Raw genomic sequence first — 14,010 nt, 5'->3', positions numbered from 1 at the left:
AGCCAGCACTTCGCTAACTTACATGAAAGCGTGTACTTAAAGGTGAGCTGTTGTCTCAGCACAAGAGCACTGTAATAAATCTCCAGGTTCAGTTACTGGATTTGAAACATTTGAAAATGTTCTCTAGGCCCTTTCTCAAAAATGACCTAATTCTTCATTTGAAACTTCACTAAGCTACCCCCCAAATCTCTGAATCATAAAAAGAAAAACCATAGGCCCTCCCTATATATGGCAATTCTCAATAATAAAACAAAAAAGGTTTTCTAGCCCCTGCTCTGAGCAGTCTACTGAATCCCAGGCGAACCTCAAGTCCCACTAATGTACCTGTTTGGATCCTTTCCTAGCAGTGAAAAAAGCATCGCAGTTCTTCCAGCGACATTTCAGAGTCTGGAAGTTGGGATTAGTGTGGTCGGTCAGCAAGTGTTGTTTTAAATGATCTACAACGCCGAATATCAGAGAGCAGCCATGCCACTGGAGAGAAAGAAAATGAGGGGACTCGGTGAAAAAGGGTGCAGTGAACGTGAATCAGAACAGCCCCCACCTGGATCCCATAGGCACTATGGAAGCAAAAAGCCAGCCCCTTATTTTAAATTTATTCTTGGCTAGAAAAGACAACAAAGCCAAGGCGACCAAAATATCAGCATAACGAGGAACCTTGAAAAGACTGGAAAAATCTTTTGCTATTTTGATATTTTGAGAGGGCAAAGCACTAACATAGCAATTACAACTTCTTAAATCAGAAAAAGGTCAGCAAATATTTATGGATAAATTACCATAAAATTCTGTTGAAACTGTATTTTTTATGTTGCCATCATAAAATTGAGTTTCTTTCTTAGTTTATTCAACACAAAAGACAAATACCTTTCCTATTGTACCAAAAGGGCTTTTCTTTTTTTTTTTTTTCTTGAGATGCAGTTTCACTCTTGTCACCCAGGCTAGAGTGCGGTGGCACGATCTCGGCTCACTGCAACCTCTGCCCCCCAGGTTCAAGCAGTTCTCCTGCCTCAGCCTCCCAAGTAGCTGGGATTACAGGTGTGCACCACCACACCCAGTTAATTTTGTACTTTTTTTTTTTTTTTAGTAAAGACAGGGTTTCACCATGTTGGTCAGGCTGGTCTCAAACTCCCAACCTCAAGTGATCTGCCCACCTTGGCCTCCCAAAGTGCTGGGATTATAGGCGTGAGCCACTACGCCCGGCCCGAAAGGGCTATTTTTAACAATTCTAAGAACTACTGAATGTAAACGTGAAAATAAAAATGTCTGATAAAGAAAACTACATTTGTGGAAATATTTATTGCAGAATACTGTGTTTGCCATGGAAGCCTGACTTTACTCACAGCCTTTATCACTTGAATCTCAATCTTACGATTACCTACTTATTTTTTTAAGCTATAATTTTACTTATAAATGTAGCTTAATTTCATGTATTAGAAAGCACAAGCCAGTGTCTTATGCTTCCCAAGTGGTGGCTCAGTGAGAGGTGGCACTTTGAGAGGCCGAGGTGGGTGGTTTACTTCAGCCCAGGAGTTCAAGACCAGCCTGGGCAACACAGTGAGACCCTGTCCCTACAGAAAAAAAAAAGAAAAAATACGGGCTGGATGCGAGTTCAAGACCAGCCTGGCCAACATGGTGAAACCCTGTCTGTACTAAAAATACAAAAATTAGCTGGGTGTGGTGGCGGGCGCCTGTGTTCCCAGCTACTTGGGCGGCTGAGGCGGGAGAATCGCTTGAACTCCGGAGGTGGAGGTTGCAGTGAGCTGAGATCATGCCACTGCACTCCAGCTTGGCAACAGAAGATTCTGTCTCAAAAAAAAAAAAAAAAAAGGGGGGAATGCAAAGTTAAGTTTCTCCTCTGTCAGTACTACTCCATCCTTCTCTCTATAAAGTCAGAGGTATCTTTCCCATTTCTCTCTATAGATTAACTCTATTTGTGTACTCTGCATCCTGTCGTTCAGTAGTGCCTCCTTATCCATGGTTTTACTTTCTGAGGTTTTAGTTACCTGTGGTTAACTGATCTTCAAAAATATTAATTGGAAAATTTCCAAAATAAACGATTCTTGAGTTTTAAATTACACACTATTCTGAGCAGTGTGATGAAATCTCCCGCCATCCCACTGCATCTCACCCCTTTGTCCAACATATCTACACTGTGAATTGTCCCTTTGTCCAACATATCTACGCTGTGAATTGTCCCTTTGTCCAACATATCTACACTATATTGGCTACTGCCTGTTAGTCACTTAGCCCTCTTGATTACCACATCAAAAAAACATTGACCATATCCCCCTTGGATTAAGAGGAACTGTACTAGATTTTGCTTGCCTTCACTGAGAAAATTAAAAAGCAAAGATAGTAACGTGTAGAGAGCTGAAAAGTCACTAGGCTGTGGACAAGTGTAAAGTCGAATTTTAAAATGGAGAGTGTCAAGTTCATGCCATCAATGCTGAAAAGGATCTTAGGGTTTTAGGGAAAAGCTACCATTGTTAGAACTGACAAAAAAAAATTAAGGCTTATAAGAAATAGTGTGAAAATTTTAAGGGTTAATCATCAGCCCTCACCCCAAAATAAAAATCACACAATTCAGCCTGATGAACTAAGGTTTGGAACTTACAAGACCTTAAACTGTTTTTCTTTGCCTATTCCTCAAAAACCAATGAGGACACAAACCAAACCGTTAATACTAGTAATCTCTGATGAGCAGGAGTAGAAGGGATAGTACCATTACCAAAATAAGCACTTCCACTTTTTATTTCATATATTGCTGTACTGTTGCTTTCTAAGCATGTATTGATTTTATGATAAACAAAACCACCACCTAGGAGACAGCCTGTGATCTACAGTGTAAGGCATAAAGTAGATGCTAAAATATAAAATGCTACACTGATGCTAATGAACATCAATTAGTCTAGGGTAAAGCAACCTCTCCAAGTCCAGTGACAAGAAGAGTTTCACTCCTTACCCAACAGCGGTAATTCTGCATCAGATTAAGCCTCACGGCCTGAATACTGCCATCATAACAGCCAGTGTAAATCTGGAGAAAGACAGGTTTATAGTGTCAGACCAAAATACATACAAACTACAAAACACCCTCAAAACAAGTCACAAGCTCCTTGAAGCAGCTACAAGAAAACAAAACCCTAAATCAAAACCAGCTCCAGAGTAGTAGAATGGGAAAGTAGTTTCCAGATCTTCCAGTCTAGGTATTTTGCAGCTGTGCTCCTTAGAAAGCCACTCGGGACGAGGGCAGAGAGGAGTGGCAGGCCTCAGAGGCACCCACTTGGCCTTTCTACTCTAACTGGGGTAGCCCTGGTTTCTACTGGGTGCTCTGTTAGGCACCTGCATTTCACTGGAAAAGAAAGATTCTACCACTCAGAGTCTGAAAAACATCCATAACTTAAAAGTAAAAAAAAAAAAGGCTTAGCAGGGTTATGTGAGTTGGTTTCTACTTTTAGATCTGCTGTAGCCATGCCACACTGGCCAAATCTCCTGACTCCATTCCAGTGTTCTATTCAGATCACGTCTCTGGAAAAGGCACCACTCAGTTTTTTGAAGCATCTTAAATTTACCTTCTATTTAACTGTAGTTGATACTACCATTTTTATTGTAATAATTTTGGCTGTTAATAGACAATGGAATGTTCAACACTGTCCCCTGGTTACTTCCCTATTATGCCAAGAGATGGGAAGGTACTTAACAATGAGGCATATCAGAAGCAGATGTCACTTTTGGAAGTGACAAGAATTTTTTAGCAAACACGTTCAAAAGCAAATATCTGACATGACAAATAACACTTACCATGCTTTTATGGATGGTCATACACATAATCATGTCTTTGTGTCCTCCATAAACTTGTAATCGATCATGAGACTTAGGCAGAAGAAAAAAAAAAAAAGAAAGAATTAAAGTTATTTATACCTTGCGTTTAATAAGTACAGTCCCTAAAGGCCTTTGGCAGGTTTAAAACCACACCTGAGGTGCTAAGTGGAAGCACTAGTAGCATTCTAACAGAAATATAATCTAATGACAATTTTTCTTTTACGTTCTACTATACAAGGAGGGAGCTGGTAATTAGAAGTAATAAAATCAATTTTGTTAGAATCAGAGTTTCAAACTTGAAATTGCACACAAGGAGAACTATAAATTAACTAGAACTAGAAATTAAGTTTTGACACCCATGAGCCAGATCAAGTGTCTCAGAGCAGTTTCTGAAAGTTGTAGTCCACAGGCCAGCTTCTTTATAATTATCTAGAAAGCTCATGAAAATGCAGATTCCTGGGTTCCATCCCACCTTACTGTATCAAAAATCAACACTAAACTCAAATAGACAATCTCCCCAAATCATTCAAGCAAAATAATCTAAATTCTACCTGTAATTCATAGACACGAACAAATTTATCCAGGCAAGCAGTCACCATCACTTTTCCTAGGATATTCACCACAGTCACTGCGTGATTGTGACCTTTATAGATCCGCACGAGCTCACCAGTCTGTCAGAAGAGAAGTAAGCGTCACCAGACTGACTTTCGAGACTCCTTCCTGGTTATAATTCTGTAATTCTAAGAGGCATAATTCTGAGAATACTGTACACGTACAATTAATACAATTAATAGCATTAACTGTACAAATAGTATTAATAGTATTAACTTTAACAGCAGAAGTATTCCACAATCATTTATTACATATACAAAATATATGGATTGTATCCTGATGGAAAGACTCTAATGTCATGGAAAGAAAGCGGCCAAAACTCTACCTGTATTTACAGCCTTCCAAGTACTTTTACTTTTTTCATTTCACTGGATCTAGACCGCAAGTCTATCAGTTGGGAATTATTATTCTGAGGTTACAGACCAGGAACTGAGCTTCAAATTATTATTCTGAGGTTATAGACCAGGAACGTAGCTGCCTCTATGACCTGAGAACACTCTCTCAGCTATTTCTGTTGTTCATTTTTTTAAGAGACAGGGTCTCACAGGCTGGGTGCAGTGGCTCACGCCTATAATTCCAACACTTTGGGAGGCCGAGGTGGGCAGATCACTTGAGCTCAGGAGTTCAAGACCAGCCTGGGCAAAAGACCCCATCTCTACAAAAAAATATGAAAAAATTAGCCAGGCATGGAGGCTCACACCCTTAGTCCCAGCTACCTGGGGGGCTGAGGTGGGAGGATCCCTTGAGCTTAGGAGGTTGAGGCTGCAGTGAGTCAAGAACGCACCACTGCACTCCAGCCTGGGTGACAAAGTGAGATCCCCATCTCAACAAAAAAAAAAAAAAAAAAAAAGATAAAAAGAAAAAGAAATGGGGTCTCACTTGGTCACCCAGGCTGGAGTGCGGTGGTGCGATCATACCTCACTGCAGCCTTGAACTCCTGGGCCCAAACAATCCTCCCACCTCGGCCTCCTGAGTAGCTAGAATTACAGGACACACTGCCATGCCCAGCTTATTTAAAAAAATTTTTTTAAGAGACAGGGCCACTATTTTGCCTAGGCTAATCTCAAACTCCTGGCCTCAAGTGATCCTCCCGCCTCAGCCTTCTGAGTAGCTGGCATTACCGGTGACAGCCATTGGGCCCAGCTCTCAGCTGTTTTTACTAGTTCTATTTTAACTACATATCATACCCACTTTCTGAAAGCCTCAGCTGTTCCGTTTATTTCAATTTTAAATGGGGCATTCAAACTAAACCTTACATAAACTTTGAGTCTGTCTGTCCACCATTAAAAACGTTGATGAGGCAGAATTTCTAGGTTACACAATATTATCCAAGAGCACATGCATAGGGATGATGACAAATCCCTTCGGTGGATAAAGGGCTTAATTTAAATTGCAAGAAGTTTAAGAAAACCATCAAGCTTTAACCATTATTTTATTCAAGGTTTCTTTACACAACACCAACATAGCTTACATGAATGTTGTGGGCATGGACTGACTGATCACTGGAGCCACTGAACACGAGATCATTCACCACCTTAAAGAAAAAAATTCAACATGTCAGATTCTGTACACGGTTCTCAATTTTCTCTACAACTTGTAAAACACATTGGTAAATTCTAATTTCCATCCTATTTTGAGATGAGCACGATGAACTAGGTATAAAAGTTTCTCAGACAAATTTTCTTAGCTGAAACCTATGCCCCCCTACCAAGCATGCTAATTAACTGATAATGTATTATTAGGTTTGTTACCTTTCCAGAATGACTATGAAGCAGCCTAGAAAGGCATTCGAGTATACCCACTCTATAACAAAATACACTCATTGCTTCTCAAAGGAAAGTGCATCACTTGGTGATGTTGGTGTGAAGAAAAGGTTTGCAATCTCCTCGCTCTTTCTGAGGTGGTGTTTCTAAATGATGCGTGAGACAACACGGGAAATGCCATTTAAAACCCTTCTCTGTTTTGTTTTGCTTTGCTTGAGTCAAGGTCTCACTCTGTTGCCCGCGCTGGAGTACAGTGGCACAATCATGGCTCACTGCAGCCTCGATCTTCTGTGCTCAAGTGATCCTCCCACCTCAGCCTCGTGAGTAGTACAGGTGCACACCACAACATCCCACTAACTTTTGTATTTTTTTGGAGAGATGGAGTTTTGCCATGCTGCCCTGGCTGGTCTCGAACTTCTGAGCTCAAGCGATCTCCCTGCCTCGCCCTCCCAAAGTGCTGGGACTACAGACGAGAGTCACCCCGCCTGGCCTCAAAACCCTTCTATTTGTGCCAGACAACTCCTATTCTCTTGCACTGTACTTGCCTTCATGCAAAGAATGGTTTTGCTATGGCCCTCCAGAGTTCTGAGGAGCAGTCCATTCCGGGCGTCACGTACACTAATGGTGCAGTCATAAGAGCCCACGACCAGCAGTTTTCGGGCACCTTCCTGAGCTGTGGCAAGACAGCTGACTGCCCGGGGGCCATGGCATTCAAAGATCTCAAGTCGTTTGTTGTTCTGGAAAATAAGCCAAGATTACAGCTAAAAACAACTTAGCTGGAAAACTTCAAAACCAATTAACCAAAATCATTACTTTGGTACAAACTCTCATTTCTGTCACCTGTACTCAAATTTTCATACCTACTCTGCAGCCTTCATGTATCCATCTCTGCTATTTCCCACTCCAACCCTCTTTGCTGAACCTCCCCTATCCCTTGATCTGAGGAGGGCAAACCCTTACATTATAAACTCACTTATAATTTCAACCCACACCATCCCCATCCTAATTAGAAACTGGTTCTCTTTCACCACCTGTGAGTTAATAAGAATGAAAGGTGAACTTTTTTTTTTTTTTCCCAAACTCTAGTGCATTTTCCCTGACACGGACCCAGGAACTATTTCTGTCATCCAAAATTTAGGCAATCTATGTGTCATGCTGTTTCCAAAAATCTCTACTTAGAATTACCTTCCTAGGCAATTTCAGTAAGTCTCAAATTCTCCACTTTTTTTTTTTTTTTTTTTTTTTGAGACAGAGTCTCGCTCTGTCGCCCAGGCTGGAGTGCGGTGGCGCCAGCTCAGCTCACTGCAACCTCCGCCTCCTGGGTTCAAGCGATTCTCCTGCCTCAGCCTCCCGAGTAGCTAGGATTACAGGTGCCTGCCACCACACCTGGCTAGCTTTTATATTTTTGTAAAGACAGGGTTTCACCATGTTGGACAGGATGGTCTTGAATTCCTAACCTCAGGTGATCCGCCCGCCTCAGCCTCCCAAAGTGATGGGATTACAGGCGTGAGCCATCATGCCTGGCCTAAATTCTCCTTATTATGATGTTCTTCTGGCACCTGGCTCCATGTCATCTCTGTCATCATTTAGTAGACTATAGAAGCCTAATTATACCAGAGTGGCAGGGTCACATGCTGAATCCCAAAACATTCTTTTATCTCAGATTTTACAATTCTTTCCTTCATCCCCCAACCAACCCTGTTCATTAAGCCTCCCAATTCCACAAAAGTTCTTTAGGTGCATGCCTGGAATAAGGCTTCTAAAAACTAAGCAGCTGATCATTGCTCAGATAGGCTCAATAAAGGCTGGGAGCCTATATTGCTGAGCAATGATTTCAGCCATCTTGAAGTGCTAGGGAGACAGACTGAATGGAGCTCAGGACCCAAAGGTGGACCGGCCCTGGTAAACAGTCCTGGTTTTCTGTTGTGACTCCAGAAGTACTACATTCTAAGAGTATGGACAAACTAGGAAAAAGCCCAGCCCTCATTTCCAAAATTCGCATCTATGCAGAGATTCTCAAATGTCTGTCTCTAGGACCATCTTTCTCCAGGGCTTTTCAATCCTTCAAAGAACTTCTCCATTTGAATTTCTTGTCATCATCTCATCATTTAGCCTCAAGATTGTCTTGCTCCTTACTTCTGTCTACTACTTAAAAAAAAAAGAGAGAGAGACAGGGTCTCACTCTGTCACCCAGGCTTGAGTATAGTGGTGTGATTATAGCTCACTGCAGCCTTGAAGTCCTGGCCCAAGCAATCCCCCTGCCTCAGCTTCCTGAGTAGCTGGGAATACAGGCGTGTGCCACCATACTTAGCTTTTTTTTCTTTAATAGTTTAAAAATCTTTTTTTTTTTTTTTTTTTTGAGAAACAGGAGTCTTGCTTTGTTGCTCAGGCTGGTCTCGAACTTCTGGGCTCAAGCAATCCTCCTACCTCAGTCTCCCAAAGTGCTGGGATTATATGCATAAGCCACCATATCCAGCCACTTCTGTCTACTTCTGATAATCTCACAAAAGAGAAGATAATCAGGTAATTATCACATTTTAGCCTTTAAAATATTTTAAATTTACTTTCCTCTACATTTCTATTGCCCTAATCCAATTTAATCAGACTTAGAACTTGTCTGCATCTAGAATGCAAAAATCTTCACTAATTGCCCTTCTGTGATGTATCATATCAAATAGACCAAATCACTTGGCACTTCATTATATACACACTAGATTCTTCTAACTTGATTTTTAAGTTTCCTGTAGGCAGAAACCATGACATATTTTAATGCACATCTTCTGTTAGTTCCAGCTAGCATGTAGCCTATGAATGACACTGTAATAGTACCATTCTAACACATGGTTACAAGATGACCAGGGGATATGCTGCCACAATTAATTAGCAATCAAACCTATCAATTCTACCTCTTAGATTATATCTTTCCTCCATTCCCTTCTCTTCATCCTGTTTAACCTTTTTCATGTCAGCTTCCACTACAAAGCCTCCTAAATGGTCTCCCTGCCTTCGCTAATACCAATCTTTCCCAATCTTATCAACTCCAGTGACTTTTCCTGTTTCTCATACTTTAAAGCCTGTAAGATGAAGTCCAACTACCTTATCAAAGTACACAGGGCCATCAAAAACTAAACCTTATCCTGGGGCCTAGCACATAACAGATGCTCAATAAAGGCTAGGTCAACAAATGAATTTATCTCTGGGTTAGGAAAGAATGAAGCCATTCGGGCATTACAGCAAACCTCTCAGTTCACCTCACAGATGGACCGCCCTCATGAAACCCTAAACCAGTGCCAAACCACACCAATGTCATACTCAATGGAATTTAAGTTCCTTTTTCTTCATTTATTTTTTAATATGGAATGCTTCATGAATTTGCGTGTCATCCTTGCGCAGGGGCCATGCTAATCTTCTCTGTATCATTCCAAATTTAGTGTATGTGCTGTCGAAGTGAGCACTTAAGTTCATTTTTTATGATGTCATTCTTAAGTTGAGACAGACTAGTTTAATCCATGACTCATTATTTGGCCCCAAATCTTCAGGCTTGGTTTAATTTAGTGGAGTTACATTTTGGTCCTGGCACATTTGAGTAGAAACAGAGAGAATGGAGGATCTTGTTTCACTTACATCAGAAGATAACTGTGTTTGAGTAGCAGCTGATTCTGCTGCTTCCCCACAGAAGAAAACAGGAAAATCCCTGCCTGCTACTTCTTCCCACACAGGCTCACACTATTTTCAAGTAGCATGGGAAGCAAGCCTTTTCTCCCCAACCACTAACCTTTATGTTGAAGGTGACCACAGTGCCATTTGCCAGTCCCGCATAGAGGATTCGCCACCTACTGTGCAGGCAGAGGACCCGGTCTTCCAGCTGTAACTGCTCCACACACTCTCGGCTCTGATAAAAGTACACAACCTTGAATCAGCAGAGGGTACTGGCAAATGAGATGTCAAAAACAGTTCCTCCAGAAGCAGACTTTACAATGACTCTTACGTGGAAGAAAATGTGACATCCTCTATTTTATACGGGACTATCTTAGATCTGTTTCTCCTTTGAAATATGAGGCCAAAGACTCCCAAGCTGTAGGTAATGTGAAAATAAATATAAATTCCAGTAATGTTACCCATGCTTCTAACTTAGAATGTAGAGATTTTTCAAAGGGCACTATGAGTTGGGTCTTAGCCTCTTAAATTAAGAGGCCAAATATAAAAGACAAAGCTGTATTTTGACATCTAAAGAGGAAAATCAGGATTAGAGTTACATATTTGATAAATGCACTAATCAATATGTGGTTTTCTGCAACTTACTCTCTATTTCAATAGCTCCCAAATGCCTCCTTCAAACTAGTGCTGGGTTAGCTGGGCTAAATTACTCAAGAAGCTTTTAAAATATATAGCACCCAAGCTCCAACCCCATCCCTGAAAGTCTTAATTCAGTGGGCTCTAGAATCTGTGTTGTAAAAAATTTCCCTAGTAATTCAGATGTACATGCAGGTTTAATACCCACTGTTTGATCTGACCTTCAAAAAACGATTTCTATCAGTTTCCTCCAACTAGATTATACTAGCAAATCTCTTTACCTAGAACCAAGAATTGGGCCAGGAAATAGTACATTCAAAGTTTGTTGTTGAGGCCAGGCATGGTGGCTCACACCTGTAATCCCAACACTTTGGGAGTCCGAGGCGGGTGAATCATGAGGTCAGGAGATCGAGACCATCCTGGCTAACATGGTGAAATCCCGTCTCTACTAAAAATCCAAAAATTAGCCAGGCGTGGTGGTGCACGCCTGTAGTCCCAGCTGCTCAGGAGACCGAGGCAGAAGAATCGCTTGAACCCGGGAGGTGGAGGTTACAGTGAGCCGAGATCACGCCACCACACTCCAGCCTGGGCCACAGAGCAAGACTCTGTCTCAAACAAACAAACAAAAACTTTTATTGTTGAAGGCTACTAAAGACCCAGGTGTAGCTTTTTAAGTGGGCTTGGCACTAGATGTTAAAATCAAGATGGTTATAATTGGGTAGGGTGGGACAAGCTGTGGATAGGATGAGAAAAGCTGTGGGTTGTCAAACCCGTTGATCTCCTCTCCCAGCCTTCTTTCATACCTAAAAGAGTCAGTCACTTAAATTATTCAATTTCTCCCCTGAAAAAATTACAAACATAAGTGCCATATATGAAATTGTAAGATATAGCAAAACACAGTGAATATGCCTAAATATTAAGATTCATGTTGCTTCCGGTTAATCCATATGAGATTTTTTTAACTTTACAGGGGAAATTGAACATTACATAGTAATAAAAAAAGAACAAACTATTGGCACATATACCAATACAGATGAATTTTCAAACATCATGGTGAGCTAAAGCTAGACATTAAAGAATACATGTGGTATAGTTATACTGACATGACAGCCAAGCACAGACAAGTCATCCATGACAGTAGTCAAAATAGTGATTAGCTTTAGAAGAAGGTTATGCCTAGGGAGGCATTTGAGGGAAGCTTCAGGGCTATGAAATGGTCTATGTTTTGATCTTTGTGGTAGTTATACAAACAAATATCTGCTTTTCTGCAAGCTGTATACTTAAAATCTGTGTGCTTTACTGTATGAAGTTATGTCTCCATGTCAAATAATGGTTACAAAATCTTTTTCACTAGTGTACAGTCCTGCTATGCCAAACACTACACATTAGAACCCTTAATAATGAAAAGCTTTTTAAAAATTTTTTTGCTAATATTATGAGTAAAAACGGTATTCCTTGTACTTCGATTTTAATTTGCATTTATTTGCAAGACTGTATTTTTTTTCAGTTATTTGTATTTCTTAAGAGACTTGCTTGTTTTTTGTCAATGTATGTTTAGGGATTTATTTATTTATTTGTTTTTTGAAAGACAAGGTCTCCCTCTGTCTCCTGGCTAGAGTGCAGTGGTGTGATTACTGCTTACTGCAGCCTTGACCTCCGGGGCTCAAGGAATCCTCCCACCTCAGCCTCCTGAGTAGCTGGAACTGCAGGCGTGGGCCATCACGCACGCCTAGTTAATTTTAAAATATTTTTTGGAGAGATGCGGTCTCGCCATGCTGCCTAGGCTGTTTTGAACTCCTGGGATCAAGCGATCCTCCCGACTTGGCCTCCTAAAGTGTTGGGATTATGGGCATGAATCACAGCACCTGGCTGTAGGAATTTAAAGGTGTAAGCCCCTTACAACATATACCAAACCTATGTTTGTCCTATCTTAAGTTACAGCTTTTTCCCCCGTTTTTATGTAAGACTATTTCTTGCCAAAATATGCTTACAATTTTTTTTCACAAGTTTGTATAATTTTTTACAGGTTTGTACAAGTTGCCTAGCTAGGCTTGAACTCCTGGCCTCAAATGATCCTCCTACCGCAACCTCCCAAGGCACTGGGATTACAGACATGAGCCACCGTGCCCAGCCTCTTTTTGTAGTTTCTTGAATTTTAAAGCTTTCTTCTTTTCTAATAGAAGCAATTAAAAATACAAATTTCCCTTTCAGCAATGCTTTAGCCGCATCCTACAAACGATATGTTGCATTTTCATTTAGTTAGATATTTTCTAATTTTCCTTGTGATTCCTTCTCTGAACCACCATAATTTAGAAGTATGTTATTTTCATCTCCCTATATTTGGGGATTTCCAAGATTTCTGTTACTGCTTTCTAATAAATGTCACTGTGGTTAGAAAACATACTCTGTATGATCTTGGTGCTTTTAAATTGATTGAGACTTATTTAATAGCCCAGTATGAGGGTCCTGGTGAATGTCTATGTGCGCATTCTTGAAAAAAATGTGTATTCTGCAATTTTGAGTGGAGTGTTCTATAAATGCTAATTAGATCTTATTTGTTAATGGTGTTGTACAGTTCTTTTTTTTTTTTTTTGAAATGAAGTTTTTCTCTGTTGCCCAGGCTGGAGTACAGTGGCGCAATCTCAGCTCACTGCAACCTTCACCTCCCAGGTTCAAGTGATTCTCCTGCCTCAGCCTCCTGAGTAGCTGGGATTATAGGCACTACCACCAAGCCCGGCTAATTTTTTTGTATTCTTATTTTTGTTTGTTAATTTTTTGAGACAGAGTCTCATTCTGTTGCCCAGGCTGGAGTGCAGTGGCACAATCTTGGCTCACTGCAACCTCTGCCTCACAGGTTCAAGCAATTCTCCTGCCTCAGCCTCCCAAGTAGCTGGGACTACAGGCACAAGCACCACACCTGGCTAATTTTTGTATGAGGGGGTTTCAACATGTTGGTCAGGCTGGTCTCAAACTCCTGACCTCAGGTGATATGCCCACCTTGGCCTCCCAAAGTGCTGGAATTACAGGCATAAGCCACCACATCCAGCCTAATTTTTTTGTATTTTTAGTAGAGACAGGGTTTCACCATATTGGCTAGTCTGGTCTTGAACTGCTGACCTCAAGTGATCCACCCGCCTCAGCCTCCCGAAGTGCTGGGATTACAGGCATGAGCCACCACAACCAGCTGGTGTTGTACAGTTCTTATATATCCTTGACGGTTTTTTATTTAGTAGTCTATCAATTATTGAGAAAGGGTTGTTGATGTCCCCAACTATAATTGTGAATTTGTCTATTTCTCCTTTCGGTTCTATCAGTTACTGTTTCATATATTTTAGAGTTCTGTTATTCGGTACCTGTACTTATAATTGTTGTATCGTTTGGCTGTGCTGACTCATCATTATGGAACGTCCTCCTTTCTCCAGTAGTATTGTCCTTTTCACTATTTAAAGGGACAGTGTCTCGCTCTGTCACCCAGGCTGCAGTGCAGTGGCATTGTCATAGCTCACTATAACCTCAAATTCCTCAG

At 40.9% G+C, this 14,010-nt stretch overlaps 1 protein-coding gene and 1 non-coding gene across 8 annotated transcripts in view; both read right to left on the bottom strand.

The window, feature by feature from the left end:
• The window catches only part of ZNF106 (zinc finger protein 106), an 81,841-nt gene that overhangs the window by 4,664 nt on the left and 63,167 nt on the right, over positions 1-14,010 (bottom strand). For all 7 annotated transcript variants that reach the window (XM_009209991.2, XM_009209993.3, XM_009209992.3 and 4 more), the window contains 7 exons: positions 9,967-10,083; positions 6,737-6,928; positions 5,900-5,962; positions 4,368-4,487; positions 3,796-3,867; positions 2,960-3,031; positions 325-471 (listed from right to left, as the gene is read on the bottom strand). In XM_009209991.2, the coding sequence (XP_009208255.2) occupies positions 325-471; positions 2,960-3,031; positions 3,796-3,867; positions 4,368-4,487; positions 5,900-5,962; positions 6,737-6,928; positions 9,967-10,083 (783 nt within the window). The remainder of the gene's footprint in view (positions 1-324; positions 472-2,959; positions 3,032-3,795; positions 3,868-4,367; positions 4,488-5,899; positions 5,963-6,736; positions 6,929-9,966; positions 10,084-14,010) is intronic.
• LOC116275976 lies at positions 9,540-9,646 on the bottom strand. The gene has a single exon (XR_004185442.1). It is a non-coding gene; the product is annotated as a U6 spliceosomal RNA (small nuclear RNA).

The sequence above is a fragment of the Papio anubis genome, chromosome 7 (assembly GCF_008728515.1).
Source record: "Papio anubis isolate 15944 chromosome 7, Panubis1.0, whole genome shotgun sequence".
NCBI lineage: Eukaryota > Metazoa > Chordata > Mammalia > Primates > Cercopithecidae > Papio > Papio anubis.
The sequence above is the reverse complement of the archived record's forward strand: the minus strand, read 5'-3'. Positions and strand labels throughout refer to the sequence as shown.